At 46.8% G+C, this 18,693-nt stretch overlaps 1 protein-coding gene across 1 annotated transcript in view; it reads left to right on the forward strand.

Annotated features, from left to right (window-relative positions):
* MN1 (MN1 proto-oncogene, transcriptional regulator) overlaps nucleotides 1-18,441 on the forward strand; it is a 34,612-nt gene extending 16,171 nt beyond the window's left edge. The window contains exon 2 of the mRNA XM_059863199.1: nucleotides 13,484-18,441. Within this exon, the coding sequence (XP_059719182.1) occupies nucleotides 13,484-13,671 (188 nt within the window). The 3' untranslated portion in view covers nucleotides 13,672-18,441. The remainder of the gene's footprint in view (nucleotides 1-13,483) is intronic.
* The last annotated feature ends 252 nt before the right edge of the window (nucleotides 18,442-18,693 follow it).

Below are 18,693 nucleotides of genomic sequence, written 5' to 3' on the forward strand. Positions count from 1 at the left end.
TTCTGTTTTTGAAAGGGGTATTTATAGTCATCTTCTGATAGTCTCCTAATCAAACAGCAGCAAATCTGATACTGCTTGTTAGGTGCATTACAGAACAGCTGGTTTTTTTAGTCACCCAAGTTGCCTTTTGTGATTCATTTTCTGTGAATCACACTAGTTCAGCAAAGAGTGCAGATCACGACTTTTACAGCCAAATATGCAACTTCCTGGAAGCAAATGTCAGAAATTTAAATATTTTAGTATAGTGCCTTGTAACTTGCAAGTTTTGGATTAATGGGACATGGCTCTTCTGTAAAACTTCACTCCCTGGGAGAAGCATGCCCATCAGTAGGAGTGTTTGCTCCCTAGTGTGAGTGGTTCACACTCAGAGAGTGTTGCCTGGTTCCACTTTAGGTGGGACTTTCTTAGGTGTCACTGTTTAATTTTTTTCATGTTTTTTTTTGTGTTGGTGCTCAGTGTATTTGCAGGAACTCAGCATGCTGAGTGATGCATTTAAACATTGGCTGCTACAGTAAAAATCTTGATGGCCATTGTTTCAATCAAAAAAATCCTTCTCATCTTCAAAGTCACTGTTGTTACAATAATTTTCTCTTTGAACATGTCAGGATTCTGTCTTTGATTATAGACTGGATTGTCTCTTGTCATTGCATAATGATTTTTTTTTTTGGGTAGGCAGAGACCTTTTTCAGTTCCTCTCAGTTCATCCCCCATCCCAGTACTTCTTTAAAAAGAGATTATGTTGAAACCAGGTATTTAAGAATATAGATCCTCAAGAAAATAACTGGTTTTGACTTTGTATTTTCCTGGGAATTTTATAAAACTGATATGAATTACAGATTTATTTTACAATTTGAACTTAGACTTTTAAATTTCCCCTTTCCCCCCCACCCCTTCTTTTGCTTCCTATTGGACCAGAAGTCATTATTACAGAGATTTTCTGCTACTTTTTCATTTTCTCTTTTTGCAGTAACACAAAAAGAATTGATCCCTGTAATTCTACCATCACTTGGATGGTTGTTTGGATGGGTGGTTGGGTGAATGGTGGTTTAGGTGGCTGACCTGGGGGCCTGAGCACTGCTGCCAGACCCTCCCCTGCCCTGCTCCCTGTTCAGAACTGATCTTGAGCTTTGGGAAGTGCTTGCTGAGGCTTTTTCTGTTGGAAGCTGTTTTAGGGTTTGGTGGTCTGTCCACTCTCTAGGGCCCAGAGTTTCCATTGCTGTTAGAACCCTCAGAGACCTTACAGCTCCCTTGAGCATTGTGGTGGGATGAAGGCATCCTGAAAGCAGAGCTCCTCTCCTATTGCTGCTGAGCTTCGTGGCCCTTCATGGCTGATGGTTTAAACTCTGGTGTTCTGCACTTGTACAGTGTTCACCTTGGATCAAAGGGCAGGGGACATCCTGAAATGGAAGGTGCCTTGGAAGGTCCTCCCAAGCCTCCTCAAGCTCTGTGAAAGCCCAGAGACAAGAGCATTTGCAGTTTGTTTTGCTTTATGTGTATATGCAGACTCTTCCATTGCTGGGTGATGGCGATGCCACCGTGGGAAAACTGTACAAAAATGGGTGACACTAGAACTGCATCAGGCACTGAAGAGACTTATCCCTTGGGAAATGGGTATTGGGAAATGGGTATTGTGTAAGAATGGCAGAAGAGTCCAGGTGAGACCTGCAGATCCATGCATGGCTGTGATTAGGTGTGTGCAGGCTTCCAGCTGGTCACTCTAAAGCTGTCACATGATGGGTGTATTGCCTCAGAGGTATGACTGAATCCAAGATGCTCCCTCAGTGGGGGTTGCCTACATGTGTCCATGCAATGGCAGCCTTTGCCATAGAATTAGTAAATCCTGACTGTAGTTTTGCCCTTGTGTTTTGTAAGGAAAGAGCTAAAAAGGATTCGCTGTGTCTTTAAACTTTCAGATCCTCAGAACCTCCCTGGGAAGTAGAAGGGGGAAGGGACCCTTTCAGGATTAATTAAACAGAGATGTCTTGCTGTAGACTTCAGGGTTTACTGATAAATGCCAGCCCCTCACCCACGTCTGGTGGTGCTGCTGTTATTTAATCAGGGCCTTGACAAGGAATCTGAGCAATCTTCCCTTTCTCCTCCTCTGTTCCATTTATCTGTCCTCCCAACCTGTTTGTTTGTGTATGGTTAAGTTTTCCATGCCAGGGAGAAGCAGAGTGGAAATGTCAGGGGTCAGGCTGCAGGCAGGGCAGGCAGGAGCAGGCAGGGAGCAGAAAGCCCAGCTCTGCAGCGTTTGAGTTTCTGAGAAACCGGAGATAGGTCGTTCCAGGCAAGATTAACTCCTTCAGCACAGCTGCCTTCTGCTTAAGTCCTCCAGGAAGGGAGGCAAGGTGGGTACATTAAGACACTGAGCTCAGACTCCATCCCTCTATCCTTGCAGTCCTGTGGGTAATGGGTGCTCCTGCTGCCATTTTGCTCACCCTCTTGTTGAAGCCTTGCTGGCCCATCTGCCTTGGCAGCTCTGCTGCTGGGGGATGAAGCTGTGTGGATCCAGACCTGAGCAGGATGGCAGATAGCAGAATTCATTGCAGTACTGTTATGGATACCTGAGTTATTTGGCACATTCCCAAGTGGACAAAATGTTCATCCATGAAGGGCTGTTCAGAGACATGCCTTTGAGTTGACACATGACTTGGGTTTGTAATTCAAAAATTAGCTAAAGACCAGTCTGGATACCCTTGGCTTCAGAAGAACCAATTTTGACGTTGTGCCGCTAGACTTGGTATCTCACAGGCTCTCAGCTGTGTGCTCTGTGGTGGTTCACAAGTGCATCAGCCCCAGCTGATGCTGCCATGGTGGCTGGGATTGGGTGAAGTTTTGGCTGTATGAGTCAAGCTGTTGAACTTGCACTTCACCCCACCTGTGCAAGGGAAAAGCCTAATTCAGGGTGGGGTGGAGGATTTTGTTTGTTTGTTGGGTGATGCCTTTGCATTTGTGTCGTGGCAGCGAAGCAGGTGCTGCAGAGCTGAATCCTGCCTGGTTTGACAGTGTTTGCCTTGCAGGCAGTGTCCTGCCTGGCACAGCTGCAGGTAGAGATGATGAGGTCCTTACACCCTGCTAGTGGGATGGTCTGTACTTCTGCACTGACCAGATCTAGACCAGGATAACAGATGCGATAGGAATGAATCACAGAAGAGAATCAGAGAATTGGGTTGGAAGGGTCATCTTACTGCAACTGTGGGTAGGGACACCTTTCACTAGACCAGGTTGCTCCAAGCTCCATCCAGGCTGGCCTTGAACACTTGCAGGAGTAGGGCAGGCACAACTTCTCTGGGCAACCTGTTCCAGTGCTTCAGTACTCGCTGAGTAAATAATTTCTTCCCAATATCCAATCTCATCCTGCCATCTCTCAGGTGGGAGATATTCCCCCTTGTCTTGTTACTCCAGGCCCTGGTTAGCAGTCCTTCTGCATCTCTCCTGGAGTTCCTGTGGGCTGCTCCATGCAGTGAAGTCTTGGGGGTGTGCTGTGTTCCTTGTGCCAGTGCTTGGGTGCTGCTCAGCCCCGTGTCCCTCCCCTGCCCTTGACAGGAGCAACTGGAGCTGCTGGCCCTTGCTCCCTGGGAAGGTGCTGCAGGGCAGAGCTCACACAATCCTCAGCAGAGTGGGATGAACTAATTGTCTGCTGTTCTTTCATTTTCCAGAGTATTGAAGTTGTTGTGGGTCATAAATCACGTGAGCATATGGCCGGAAGGAGAACATAGGCCCATATTTCAGCTTTGGGCTGGAAGATGAGACTGTTTGTCCTGTGTTGTACAGGCCCATTTTGTTGATTTACTGGCCTGTGAAACTTTAGAGTTAATTTTTTGTTGAAGCAAGGAAAGTCTGTCTACCTGTGACTTTCCTGCTTGAACAGCTGTTTGCTCCTGATTCGTTGCTATTCTGAGAATTTCATGAAGACTCTCCACAGTGATGTGACAATTGGAAGTAAAAGATGAGCTTATATTTCTCTTATCCTAATAGTGGCACTTACATCTGTACCTAAGAATGCCAGATTTCTTTGTGTGTTTTTTTTTAATACTGAATTTCCCTCACTGCCATTGCTCCTCATTTGGTTGTGCATTTCTTCTAATGACTTTTTTTTCTTTCCTTTCAGATAGATTTAATTTTTAAACATGCTGTTCAATCAAACTCTGTTCCTCCATCAGACTTCTGGGCCCCAGCTCAATCACCACACCTTATTGCTGCTTTCTGAATATGCCAAATCCATTATATGACGACATTTCTATCTCTTTCTGTAGTCAAAATTTAGGGTATACCAGAATTTGGGATTTTTTTTAGAAGAGATTTAGCAAGTATTTGCCCAGGAGGTGCTGGGTTGATAGTATCAGCTCTCAGTCTGATTTGCCAGCATTTAAATGTTTTCCAGCAGAGATTGTGACCCTTCTCTAAGAAGCTCAGGCCTCTTGATAGTTCTGCTTTTTTTAGTTATTCCTTGCAGATTCTTTAGAATTTGCCTGTGAATTACTTGCAATGGACTTGCAAGCAGTGATTTGGAACCCCCTGTTTTTGGAGTGTCAAGCAGCTGGTGCTGCTGAGCACAGTGCAGGTCAGGGAGTGCCCCATAGCATCACAAAATGGTTTGGGCAGGGAGAGACCTTAAAACTCATCTTGTTCCACACCCCTGCCATGGGCAGGGACACCTTCCACTAGGCCAGGTGCTCAGAGCCCTGTTCAGCCTGTTCTGTCCATCTCTGAGCTGTGTCTCTGCAGGTGCCAGCTTTGACCTGAGGTCTCTGGTCTTCTTTTCTCTTGATCTGTGAGTGGTAAAATTGCTTGAACACCTTTTGTTTTCATGATCACTGTTTCCCAAAGTCTCCTCATTCACCCCTGAGACACCAAACTTCAGCTGGAGGTGTCTTAAAGAGAAATGAGATGTTTCAAGGTAGGCTATAAATAAATGGCATAAAAGAGCTAATGATCCTTGATGCTGGTTCTTCTCACTAATGTTAGCCTTTGGTAAACTCCCACTGTGTTTTCAGGGATATCCTTGAACTTGTGTGGTTTAACCCCAAGCATTACTGCACATGATCACTATTTCTTGGTGTGCAGGAGCCTCAGATGTGTGAGGCCCCTGGGAGAGATTGACTTTGCCTGTGGCAGTTTTGTGTTACGGGCTCTCGTAATTGTGAGTTATAGATGGGGCAGAGGCACCTCTGGGAGCTGTGGGCAGAGCCAGGGAGGAGACAGAGGGACCAAGCAGATCCCTGTCCCAGCCCTTGCAGCCAGGCTGGATGCAGATCTGGCTTTAGGGTGTGAGAACAGAGGGGAGCTCTTGGGGACCAATGTGACAAAACACCTGGAAGTCTTTGGCCAAGCATATCTGAGCCTCACAAGAGAGTGAAATATTTCAGAGCTAATTCCCTTCTTTTGCTTGGCTAACAAGTGCTCATTTAATTTGCATCCTGAAACTAAATGACTACAATCAAAGTTCTTTGAAGGGAATCTTCATCTTTAATTCTGTTTTCACTTAAGGAAAATAGTTTTCTGTGTATGATCTGCAGGGCTTAAATATCCTACTTATTACTGTAATATCTATTTTTCCCCCCACAATTGTGTCAAAGTTCTTGCACAAATCTGACAGAGCACTGGAATTTAGGTGTTTCTGTTTGCTCTGTGCATAATCATGAACTACTCACTGCCTTTAGAAATGCATTGGTACATCCCTTCCCTTGCTAGTGGAAGTTGGCATCTTACCTTATTTTTGGAATGTCCAGGTGGTGATTTAATACATTAGAACATTTAAGTAGCATCTTTTTTCAATTTTGGCCTGCCCTGAAATAATACTAGACAGTGTCCAGAACTGGTTTTATTTAAGTGAGAGATTACTGAATGGTTTCATGTGACTTCTGTGCAATCAGAAAATTCCACTTTGGATTTTATTGAAAATCTTTTGTTTGCTTGTGCATTCTGGCAGTCAGGAGATGGGTTTTGAATGGGCTGGAGCTGTGTGTAAAACTGTCATGTGATAGTTTGCGTACATATGAAATAAATTTGAAAGCAAAACCCAGCATTTCCTTACTCATCACGGATGTGTCATTTGTCATTCTTGGTGAAAATAGGCTCAGAGCATTTCGTTAGTGCAAGCAGGTGATGTATGCCAGCAGCATGAAAACACAGGATCAGTCAGCCAATATTCTTTCCTGCTGTGGAAGTGGTCTTCCCACATTGGGGGCTGGATTCAGAGGCAGGGCCATGTCTGAGACAGCCACAGAGCCGTCAGAAGGAGGGGTTATGAGAGAGAAGCTGGTTGTAGCCCCTTCCCAGTGCCAGGTCTGAGTGTCAGTGTGATGGAGCTGGTGGCTGGGGCTTAGGCAGTTCACTCCTTTCAGAGATGAGCAGAAGTGTTCAGGTTTTTTGAGGGGGAAGAACAACAGACCCTGGAAAATAACTTGGAGCTCCCTAAGGTTTCACTGGTGTTGGATGGCAGCATATGGATGTTGTGACTGTTGGGTCAGCTGTGCTGGAATGGGCTGCAGTTGCTGGACTCATGTTTATTTTCTGTTGGAAGTGTCCAGACTTTGTCTGACTGTTGTTGGTGGTTGCTTTGGTTTGATTTTTAATGCCAGTTTTCCTTGCTTGGGCAGGGCCACAGTTCTCACATGGTGCAGAGCTGAGGAGAACACAGTGTTGGTGATGGCACCAGAACTGCCCAGCACTTTGGAGCTGTGTGGTTGGGTTAGGCCCTGGTTGGAAGCTCAGCTTTCCATGGCTGTCACAGAGAGGCAGTGGTTCACCTGCATGGGGTAGGCAGAACCAGACTGGCAAACAGCAGCACTGCAGCTGGGGTGGGACCTGGTTTGCCAGAATGGTCTTTTGTTCTGTGAGAACCAAACCCCAATATCAGCCACTTCACCAGGGGGGTAGGCAGGACCCCCCTCTGTGGTCTGTGTTTTGCAGGGAAGCCAGTCTGAGAGTCAGTGTGTTAAACTGAAAAGAGGAACTGAAGGTAGCCAAAAGAGAGGAAGGATATGAGTTAGAAACAGTCCGTTGTTGCTGTGGCCATCTAGCAAGGAGCAGGAGCTGGTGCTGTCCCAAGGCCCGGAGCTTTTGGCTTCCCCAGGGATAGAGAGCTTACCTTTCTTCTTGGAGACTCATGGAGCTGGAAAACAGTGATTTAACAGTAGCCTCCAGAGAAATAAATAGGTGTAGGCAGTTTCACACTTGCCTGTGGAGCCATGGTGGCATGTTGCTCTCCTGGCGGGCAGTGGCAGCAAGGTGGGGAGCAAAGAGTTCCCATCTCTTGTCTCTTCCTGGCACAGTGGAGGGAACGTGGATTTTACAACAGCAATGTCATTGTCCTCATCCACACATCCTTCATTCTGTATCTTCAAGGTCGTGCTACATGTAAGATGAGTGCTGCCATTTCCATTGATAGGGTTAGCATTTTTGCTACTTCACCTTTTTTCACCAGTTTCTTGTTTCTTTGTGTGAGCATGTGGCTCACAGTCTGACTGTAATCCTACAGCCTGACAGCAAACTCTTAACGCTGCCGTGGGTTTGGGCAGCCTCCCTGTCGTGGTGTGCACATCCTTCCATTGCTCCTGGTGAAAACAGGAGCAGGAAAAGAGGTCAAGGGAGAAAAAAGAAAAATATGTATTTGCAGCAAGCACTATGTGTCTCCTGTTATCTGAATTCTGTGCAAGCAGCGAGCTCTGATGGAGCCCCATGCCAGCTTGGAGACCACTGAAAACAAAATAAACATTTCTGTAGCATGGGCTGATACACGCTCCCTTTAGAGCCTCAGGCACCTCCAATTAATCAAGCTGTCTGTGGAGGAAGGGCCTGTGAGGACCAGAGGATGCTGCCAGAGCTGATGGGCTGATGAAGGGGTGGGCAGCAGGCAGCATTAATGGTGAACAGACTGTGTGTTAGCCTGGGTGTGCCATGCCTTTGGGTGAGTCTTGTCTGTATTGCAGCAAAGTCAGAGCTTTAATCCTGGATTGCAGGATATACGAGTGCTGTGGGAGGGTGCTCAGCTCTGTGCACGCATGTTTGATGAAGAGCCCTTCCTCCTTCCGTGAGAAAGGCTCTCAGAGAGCGCTCAGCTGGCTGGGCCTTGACAATAAATTGAGGGGCTGACCAAGCCAAATGGCTTCTTGAAATGTCATGGAGTGAAATGTGGCCCATGCCCTGGAGCTGGGGTGTCTCTGCTGAGTGCTCCTGGTCAGCAGTGTGAGGAGTCACCTGTCCCCATTTCCGCTGAGCTTGTCCTGAGGAGCCCTTGGCATCAGCTGCTCACCTTAACCACCACCACTGAATTCTGTGCATACAGAGCAGAGAGCAGCAGGGGAGAGCAGCACCTTTAGGTGTCTTGCAAGCAGGGATTACACAGAATAAATGAAGTAAAATCAAATTAAGAGGAATGTTCTAATAATGAGTAGCTGGGGCTTTTCCTTGAATGCCAGCAGAGCTGCTAGTCTGGGCTCAGAGGGAGTCTGTGCCCTCCAAGCATTGGAACAGCAGAGACATCCAGCCCAAAGTAGACACAGATTGTCAGGGGCGAAGGCACCTGAAAGCCATGCAGGTTTATGGTGTAAGCAGGTGGCAGGTGCCACATTTGTGTCTAGGAACAAATGCAAGCCCTTGCCTCCTTGTATTCTAGGGTCAAGAAAATGCCTTTGTCAAGGACTTTGTCAGTGCTGCAGAGGTGAGGAAGGAGATTGCTCATTTGTTTATCAACACAAATGAACTAGTTGTGTTTAAAAATAAAATTTTAAAAATACAATTTCAGGAATAAATTAATCTGTGGAGACTAGGTCCAGTGTCCAGGGAAACATGAAATGTTTTCAGACCTTATTTTTCTCAAAAACTGAAAAGAGATGCTTCTGTGCTGTGTACAAATGCAGAGCTATGTGCCTGAACCAATATGTCAAACTGTCATGTGGGAGATTTGGTGAAAAACATCTTGTCCTAAGGGAATAATTTTAAACACTATATGTAGGTTTGCTGCCTCATAAGGGATCATTACTCAAATCTATTCCCTCTTATGGTAGCTCGGCCTCTGCTTAACGGGCACGGAGTGAAGGGAAGCCCATTAACGCGTCCTTTAAGAGTGGTTATCAGATGGTAGAGGGGAAACAGATCTCTGATCAGGGAATATAGTGTTATTGGCCAAATCCTCCGACTGAGCCTTAACGAGATGAGTAGCAATGCAGGGCCTTCACGCTCGGCTGGCCATCGAGGGCGGCGGCGGGGCCGTGCTGTGCCGGGCAGCCGGACCCTGGGCAGCGCGGGCGGCTGAGCCCGTGTCAGAGCGGTGAGCAAGTGTAAGGGATGAGCCCTGGGGCAAGGAGCCATTCTAGGGATCTTCACCTCCTGTTTGTCACTTCAATCTCGAAGGAACGCTGAAATGTGGAGTGGAACCCACTCCCAACCAGACCCCTACCAGACTGTGTCTGTGCTCTCGCTTCCGTGTCTCGCCGCTTTCCGTCCTTTTGTTGGTGGTGATTTTGGCAAAAACGAGAAGGATGGCAAAAGCAGCACCTGAAGAGCAGCATCAGCTCCTGGTGTCTCAGCATAGCATCTGCAGTTGCCTTGGCTACACCAGCCCTCCCTCAATTAGCCTCCTCTCTGACAAGATGATGTGTGGTAGCTGTGCAGGTGAACTCGTTTTTAATGGGATTACTTTACTTAAAAACTGGGACACCTCTGGGTTTGCACAGTGCTCGGTGGGGTTGTCACAGTGAAGAGAACAAGTTTGTTTTTTCATAATGCATAAGAAGATGCTACACAACAAAAGAGGCTTTATATTGAGCAGCTTAACTGCTCAGGGTCTCATGAAAAGGGAGAAGGATGCTGGAGGGGACTGAAGGTGTGTACACCTGCTGTCTGCAGAGTAAGGTGAATGCCAGGGTCTAACTTCACTAAAGAAATGTGTTTTTCCTGAGCTGATATGGAAGAGCAGTCTGTAGTGTGTGTATTGAATTTTTTTGTCGTGCAGAACTCCTGGTTCTCTTCCTGTGTCCCAGCTGCAGGCTCCAACGCTGCTGGCCAGGCTCCTGGGTTAGTCACCACGCTGCCATTTATGCTGTGTAAACAAACAAACAAACAAACAGCAACCTTTTCTTTTTGAAGGCTGTGTGCCTTTGCAAAGTAGAGCAGAACGAAAGAGCAGCCTCCCAAAAGTGCAAGGTCAGAGCAGAGGGTCGGGCCTGGAGGGAGGCTGGAGAGCATGGCTGGGCACTCTCTTCTTGCTGTTTGTCTGCGGCTGAATGGCTGGAATGTGTTTGGCTGGGTAAAGCTTGGTCAGAAGCTCTTGCCTCAAAGCAAACTGGCTCTTGAGACCACCACAGCATCACTAACAGCCGTAGGGAAGGACACCTTCATGGGGGAGAGTTTTCCAGACTTCTTTTGGTCTTTGGTCACTTTACTGATTTGAGTTTCTTGCTTTTTGCATGAACATGACATGGGCTTATAGATGATGTGTGATTTCTTACCTCTGCTTCAGCATTTGCTGTTTCCAAGTGGCACATGCTGTCCTTTGCACAGGGTGGCTGTGCTTTTGTCAGTTCCGGGTTCTGTGTCATGTCCTTTGGTTTGGAGGGGAAGTCTCCACCCAGACCATCTCCAGATCTTGGGTGTGGAGGATGGCCCTTATTAGAAGTGTACTGCTTTTTTCTAATAACACAAATTTCTTGCAGTAGTTGCTAATAGAGGCAGTTGTGCAGTTTAAAGATAATTTGTTTAAAAATTCCCTGCTTTCAGTGAGGTACTTTGTGACTGACAATGATTTATCTGGAACTTGGCAGCTGTGAAGCAATGATGTGGTGACACCATCTTGCATTACCTGACTAATTTTAACGTGCCGAGTCACGTCCATCTCAGCTACCAGAGCTGCTCTGGACCATGGACACTGTGACTGGGGAGTGCCAGGACACTGTGGCTGTGAGGAAGAAGGCAGACAGGATGGCTGGTGAAACAGGTCTGATGGGAGAGTGTTACTGTTCTGGACAAGCATCAGGCAGTATCTCATGCTTAAGAACATAATTCTCACCAGGTGGATCAGCATAACTTTAATTTTTTGCTGCAAAGGTTTTTTCCTGGAAAGCATCATACTTTTGTCAAGACAGAAATACTGGAAAAAAAGTAAATTGCACTGAAAATTTCCATCCAGATTGGCTTTGAGAATTCTTGTGCCAGCGCAAGCTTTGCTGCGAGCTCTCTTTGTTTTGGATTTGAATATGTCACTTTCTGTGCTCGTTAATGACAGGAGAGCTGGAGCTCCCACAGTGATGTCCCATGGTGAGCAAGGCTCGTGTGGACAGTGTCAGTCAGTATTGGCTTTGCAAACTGAGGCTCAGTTCCTGCTCACCCCTTTTACTTGGGTTTTCCTCTCAAGCCAAGGAATCTTGTTCACCGATGTGGGACAGATTTTGTTTTGATTTCTTTATCAATACTTTGCTTATGAATTTTATCCACAGCAAATGGCTTAGAAAGAAGTTGCTGATTTACAAACAAATAAGCCTATTTTTTTATTCTCTAATTCCTTGTGGCACATGAATTTGTTTATGTAGTCATTGCTGAGGACCAGCTCTGTTCTAGGTGTTGGGATGACTGCACAGCTGGTGCAGGGGAGTTCTGGCTCCAATGCCAGCCTGGGAATGTGCCATCTCTGCCTTGGCAGTTGGGGGTCTCCTGCAGCCCTTGTAGAAACACTGCTGGGACCCCTGGGCCCCTTGTGGCAGCAGTTCAGCTGTGGGACTCTTTCCTCTTTCTGTGCAGGAGAGGAAGAGAGCTGCTGTCACAAGGACTAATCTCGAGGCGCTGGCTCTTCCTGTGCCGAGCCCAGCATGTCCTGTGCAGTCAGGGAGACCTAAGAATAAAAACAGTGGGTACTGCGTGTCTTGTGAACAAACACAAGTAAGGAAAACATTTCCTGTTCACGATTTTCTGCACAATCCCCACCTGAGCTTTGAGTATTTTATAAATAAAAAATGTCTTAGGTATACTTGCAGTCTGGACAGTAAGTTTTAATTGAATACCTGATCAAATAGTGGTTATTCAGGGAGTCTGGGGTTTTTGCCCTGTGATTTTCCCAAAGCCATAGGACTTAGGGGGGGTGACAGGAAAGAAGAGTAGAAGCTCCATGTGCTGGGAAGGGATCTGTGCCAAGACCTCTTTGCCTGCTGGAACTTCAGGTGTCACGCAGCAGCCTCTGCTCCACGTTTCTGCTCAGCCCCTCAGTGCTGCCTGTTCATCAAAACTGACTAAAACCACCCAACACCAACTGCAGGGAGCTGGAATCCTTTTGGGTGTAGACAGTGTGAGCACCTTTGCCTGCTGCTGCTGGATCCTCGACTGGAGCAGCACAGGAGGGTGCCTGGAGAAAAGCAAGCACGGGGTCCAGCTGAGGTGTGCAGTGGAGCTCTGTGTGGATTTTGCACATTGCAGCACTAACCCAGAGCAGGGCTGAGCAGGCAGCAGCGTGGCTCTGGAGCCTGGTTCCTTCTCCCAGCATTGATGGCATCACATCCTCTGATTCTTGGTAGTTCCTGTGTGGTGGTGTTATACTGTTTTAGATATGAGCATCTCTGACATCCTGTGATAATCAAACATTGAAAGCCTTTTCCATTTTAAACCAGGGACTTCCAGGCTAGTTTAGCATTATTTTTTAATATTATTGTGATTGTGTAACAAGCTGTTCAGTTCTAGTTTTGTGTCTGGTATAGCAGGAGGGTCATTGAAAGTAATGTGAGTTGCCCCATGAAGTGTGGTATCCCTACACTGTTTGGCTTTGTGGAGCAGGACAAAGGTGATGGGAGGAAAAGTCCTGAAATGTTAAACATTTACTGCTGGTTTTTGGCATCTTTGTCATGCTCTACCCATTTTAGCTACTCTTCACATGAACTGTAAAAGCTGGAGGAAAAAGGCTTAGGGACATTGTTTTGGATGTTTCAGTTCAAGTCTTACATTTCTGTGCTTAACAGAAACTAATGATAGCTAAAGATCATTCAAAGTCCTAAAAAGAAAGAATTTTTAGGGAAAATGTTATCATGGTGCCCTATTAAGAGGGAGGGAGGGAGACTGATGCTGGGACTGACCACGAGGGCACGCAGGGTTGGGGGCTGGCTTCCTGCTTGGTGGTGTTTCAGCATCCGTTTCCAGCGGGGAAGGAAAGTTCCTGATTGTGCTGCAGTCTAGGACACTCTCATTGGTCCTGTGTCCATCCCTGGTGTTCAGACACATCTCTGGTTTCTCTCAGGTGGTGTTCTTCTGGCCTGGTCAACAACCAGCCAGATCTCACTTCGGGGTGGGTAGGGGGAGCCATACCTTTGGTGACAAGACATCCTCCGAGCTGGAGATGCAGGAGAGGCGCGTGGCCGGTGGGGAGAGAGGTAGTGACAACACCACTGGCATGCTGTGAGTTGAGGGGGTTGCAGGCTGTGAGTTGAGGGGGTTGCAGGCTGTGAGTTGATGGGGTTGCACGTCACGGGTCTCCTAACCTCTCTCTGTGAACCCTTTGCAGCCCACGACCTTCCCCCGAGCAAGACCTCGGCGGCGGCGGCGCAGACGGGCACCCACCTGCAGTGCCTCTCGGTCCACTGCACGGACGACGTGGGCGAGGCCAAGGGCCGGACTGCGGTGCCGACGTGGAGGTCCCTGCACTCGGACATCTCCAACAGATTCGGGACTTTTGTGGCTGCCCTGACTTGAACAAAAGAAATTATTATTTTTTTTTTTCCTTTTTTTTTTTAATTTCAAAGGGCCGCTACTGCTAGGTGGACTATTTTTCTAGGTTGGTACCTGCTTAGTGGCATATGGACTGGAAAGGGTTAATTTAAAGTAAACCTCAACTTTTTTTTAATCTTCTGCCACAGTATGTTACCAGTGTTAACCCTTCTGCAGTTAGCACACTTTTGCTTAAGATTTTCCTGCTAGACCACTTTTTCCCATTATTCTGTAACCTTGGCATACATTTATAGATGAGGCCTTTTCCTTTTTCATCTCAGTGTGTGTCCAAGTCACGTATGTCATAATAAGACAAAGATTCTCCTCTTCCTCCTTCTCCTCCTCCTCCTTTTCTTCCTCATTTGCTTTGTTTTTCTTTTTTGTTTTTTTTTTTTTTTTTTGTTTTGTTTTGTTTTGTTTTGTTCAGTGCTTATTAGGATGGTGATCCTGAGGAGCAGCAGTTCAGGAATAAACACCAGTGAAAGCAAAATGGTCAGCATTAAATCATATGTTATAGTGACACTCAGCCTTTGCCAGTCTCATACCAACCAAGCAGTTGATGCTCTGTTGAATGTTCAGGCATGGACCTGCCCTTTCCTGAGAGAATGAGGCTCTGCTTTCAGCCTCGTTTTGCTCTGTGCCTCCTGGTGAGGCCAGGATGCTCCTTCCTCTGTGTACCTGGGCGTAGCCCTGGGATGGAGCTCTGTCATGAATGGGCTGGTTCAGGCACAGCAGGGAAGGTATGGAGAGGTTTTTTTTAAATACGTTTAATAGTTATTATCTCTTCCTCCAAAGGCCCAGGCTCCTTCTTGCTTGCCTGGGCCTGATGGTGCTCCTTCATTTCCCACTTTATTGATAGTGGAGAAGAAAATCCCCTGCACCCTGCCCACTTTTTGCCCATTTTAGACTGCAGAAAGATGCTGTTGATTGGCAGCAGGTCCAGTGTCCCCTGCACTTGCCTGGGGGTGCCCCAGCCCCTGCCACAACAGGTCCCAGTGCAGTGGCAGGGGTCAGGGATGGCCCAGGTTGGAAGATGCAGGGGACTGGGTTCCCAGGGATGGCATTTCCTAATCTGCCAGGGCAGGGAGACCTGATGTCAGAATCCTCCAAACTCATTCAAGGCCCCATTTCTGCCATACACTGAAGAACAGCATTGCTGGATGCACACAATAAAAGGAAAGCCGTACTTTCCTGCTCTGGCTAGATAATGCTCATTCAAAATGAAAGTTGGAAGCAAACCAGATAAAGCCACAGCTGACACCATGGGCTGATTCTCCAGTGGTTTTATGTCACACTGTCCATGATTTGTGTGTCTCTGTGCCCAGGAGTGACCCCATCCTGCCCCGTGCCTGCAGCTCACCTCCCACAGCTCCTGGAGCTCAGGAACAGCACCAGAGGTTTTGGTTTTGGTTGTGAAATAAAGGTTGGCCTCTCTAGCGTTATTTATTCATGATTTCACAAATGTGTCCCTGCTGAAGGGACAGAGTTGAAGACTGCTTTATATTTTATCTTTGATGATTGTGCTGGGTCTTTAATTATTTGAGGTAATATTCTTGGTAGACACCAACGGAGAGGAAATTCTAAAAAGCCAAGGGTGGTCTGGAATCCTCACTCTCAGTCGTATGTGGCTTCAGAGAGACAGTGTTTGGAAATGTGATTTGAATGTGCTCTTATTAACCATGCATGGATTGATTTATGGGTCTGGTCAATGAATTGACTTTGGATAAATTTGGATAGTTTTTAATCCTGGTTTTCAATATTATTTTACTTTGTATTAAAGCTGGAGCTTCCACGAGGATGAGGATTTTTGCCCATCCTGGAGCAACTGGCTGTGGAGCTGCCTCACACCCACTTGGTTTGGATCCAAAAGCTGGGATGGTTTGTACCTCTGTCGGGGTGTGCAACCAGGAGTGCAGAGCTCCTCCTGCACCTGCAATAAAATGTCACCATCCCCAGTAAAGTATCTCCTAGTAATCACTGTCAGCCCCCTTCCAGAAGGTGCCTCTTTGCCTGTGATTCCTCAAGTCCTGGCTTACCTAAGTATATGTTTGATTTTAAATCCTGTCAGCAGAGCACTTGTGCTGCTGTGGGGGGCTCAGTCTGCAGCAGCGGGCCCTGGGGTGACACCAGTCACTCTGTTCCATCACTTCCAGCTGAAAATTTCGGCCAAGTTCATGGTCTGATGGCATTCCTGCTCAGAGTGCAGTCCCTCGCCTTGTGCTTTGTTTTTAGTTTTTCCTGCTGCACTGAAGAGAACAGGTTTTTCAGGCTTCCTGAGGTCAGGGATGCACACCCTGTGCCACGGGAAGGAACCTGTCAGGGAACACCGAGTTCAGATGCTTTTAAAGAGAAATCCCTGTTTGAGTGGAGCTGTGGTGGCTTGGTCTCACCACCCAGTTCTGCTGGCTTATTCTCAGCAGCTTGCACTTCTCTCCTGGAGTGTTGTTCTCATCCACTTGGAACTTGCTTTCTCACTTGCTTATGGAAATGCAGAGCCTAAGCAATTCCCTTTAAATCAGTGGAATCCTGTGAGGTGAGGAGGTGTCCTGAGGCCAGGGGCTTTGTCTCTAGGTGCTGAGCTGTGCAGCGCGGAGCCCTGGGTGTTGTGGCACTTGACCACCTCTGGCTCTGCTCTGGGCAGTGGGTGCAGTGCAGGGTTGGGACTGCCAGAGAGGGAGGAGTTGAGGCAGTGGCTGGCTGCGTGCTGGGCTCACTGGCCATGGAATTAAACTGAATCATACGGTAACACACAGTCCTCTTGCTGATCTCCTCTCTGATCTTGATTGAAGGAGATCTTGATTGAAGGAGGTCTTGATTGAGGCAGCTGTTAGCCAGGACCAAACCAAACCTGTGCTTTTAAGGTTTTGTTGCTTTTTTTGCCAAAGATCAGAACAGAAACTACATTCTGACCAGGACAGGCATCTTGTCCTGCTCATCACCTGGGGATGTGGTACTGACAGCATATACAGAAGGTTCAAACTTTGTCACAGTGCTGGTGGCACCTGCAGTAATTTCATTGTACCCGTTTTCTCCATTGATTTTACACTGAATGCACTGATCAGTTTTTTTAACACATATAAAGTGTCAGCATGGCCTGACACAGTAAGAATAGAAATTATGTCATTCTCTAAATAGTAATATTCCAACTGAAACATGTTTGGGAGCTGTAGGTAAAAGCCAATTGTGGAAGAGGTAAGTTGCACTCTTGTGGAGAGGGAAACTGAGGCAAAGATAGCAGCAGGAGCCTGAGGCAACAGTGGCAGGGCTGAGCTGCACTGAGATCTGACCTCTGCTTGCTGCAGAGCCCCGTGCCCAAGGCTCACTTCCTTCAGGGGCCAAGCTGGGTCAACAGGGGGAGAATTTTATCAGATACATGTTCCCCACATGCCTGGGAAAAACCTCCCGCCTGTGTGTCCTACATGGCTTCCATGATGGGGGCAGTTGGACCAGAAGCCGAAGCCCTGGGGATTCTCCCTGGCCAGCTGGTGCTGGAGGCTCCCAAGCAGCCTCAGGGCTGGGCTGGGGGAGCCAGAACATTCCCCATCTCCTGCCCTGTGCCCTGGCTCCCTCTGTGTTCCCTAAAAGAAACCCTGTGCTAGGTCTGCAAGTTGCAGTGGTGTAGCAAACCGAGCAACATTTCCTTTGCATTTCAGTTGGTAGGAACAATCAAATACCTCTTTGCCAGAAAAGGACAGAAGAGGCCTCATTTATTAACTACTCCTGCATGTTTTCTCCAGATCACATTCTCTTGAGGTTACTTGCTGTCTGCTGTTTGAGCATCAGTAAGGGGCTTTAGGCTTGTTACTTAGTTAAGGTTTTCACAGTGTCTGAGCGTGGAAGGGGATGAGCACCAGAATTCTGTCACCTGGATCACCTGGGGAGTTGTGCAGGTCCTGTGGTCTCCATGGTCACTCTGGGGCTGGCTGGCCCTTGGGAACCTGGGGTGGGACTGGACTTCCAGGCACCACCACCAAGACAAAAAGTTCCAAAAAGATGGAAGGGATGAGGTGAGCACAGCAGTGGGACGGGCACTGGGTGGGTGGGTTGGACAACAAATCAAACTGGTACATTTGACTTCTTTTTCTTAAGCTGCAGTGTAAGGTTTTGTCAGCTACTGGATTCACAGCTGTTCAAGGGATGGTGTGTAAGAGCATAACCCATTTTTGTAGAATTGTTTCTTCTTTAATGCTTAAGGCTAATGGAGGAAATAGTCTAATTTTGTCTTAGAAATTCTCTATTAAAATTGTTGCTTTGAGTCCATCCGCTCATAGGTTCTGACTGATGAAACTGCAGGTTCTGATTTCCGGCAGTTATAACTTTATCACTATTCACTACCCAAGAATATTACAGCTTTAAAACAGCCTTAAGCAAAAGGATATTATTTCTTTGTACTAAATTTGGTTCATGGAAAAGAAAAAAAAAGAAACCTCAAAACACTGGTAATCCGTACTGCATTAGCAAACTCTTCTGAAAAATGTTATTGCACATGTAAAATATGAAAACTTGACTCTGCTGTGTGTTAGGCAATCCTGTAATCTTTTTTTTTCTTTTTTTTTTTTTTTTTTAATTCTTGTTAAATTCATTTCCTAAATGCTTGGTTGGAAGACTGTGACGATAGCTCATGAAATTGAGTGTTATTTTTCTTTCTTTTTTTTTAAATATGTAAAGTGCAGTCTTCTGTATTCCTGCATATTGTACATATCTGTATATGTTTTACTGAGCAACTAAATAACAATAAATATGATGTTAATGGTGGCTACTCTATATTTCATACCAGGTTTGTTGATTTTTTTTAGCACGTCCTTTTTCCTAGAGGTGTGAAGAAGTGAATGGATACTGTTCATATTCAGGTAAGCCCTGGACCTTATGATGGGAACAAATTTGTTCACGATCTGGGGAAACCCTCACCCATGAGGGGCACCGTGGGGCTCCTGGGAGGTTTGGGGTGCACTTTGCTTTGCTGATTCCTCTCTGCCATCAGTGGTGTCCCTCTGCTAAGCAGGATTG

The sequence above is a fragment of the Haemorhous mexicanus genome, chromosome 19, assembly GCF_027477595.1.
Source record: "Haemorhous mexicanus isolate bHaeMex1 chromosome 19, bHaeMex1.pri, whole genome shotgun sequence".
NCBI classification, from domain to species: Eukaryota; Metazoa; Chordata; class Aves; order Passeriformes; family Fringillidae; genus Haemorhous; species Haemorhous mexicanus.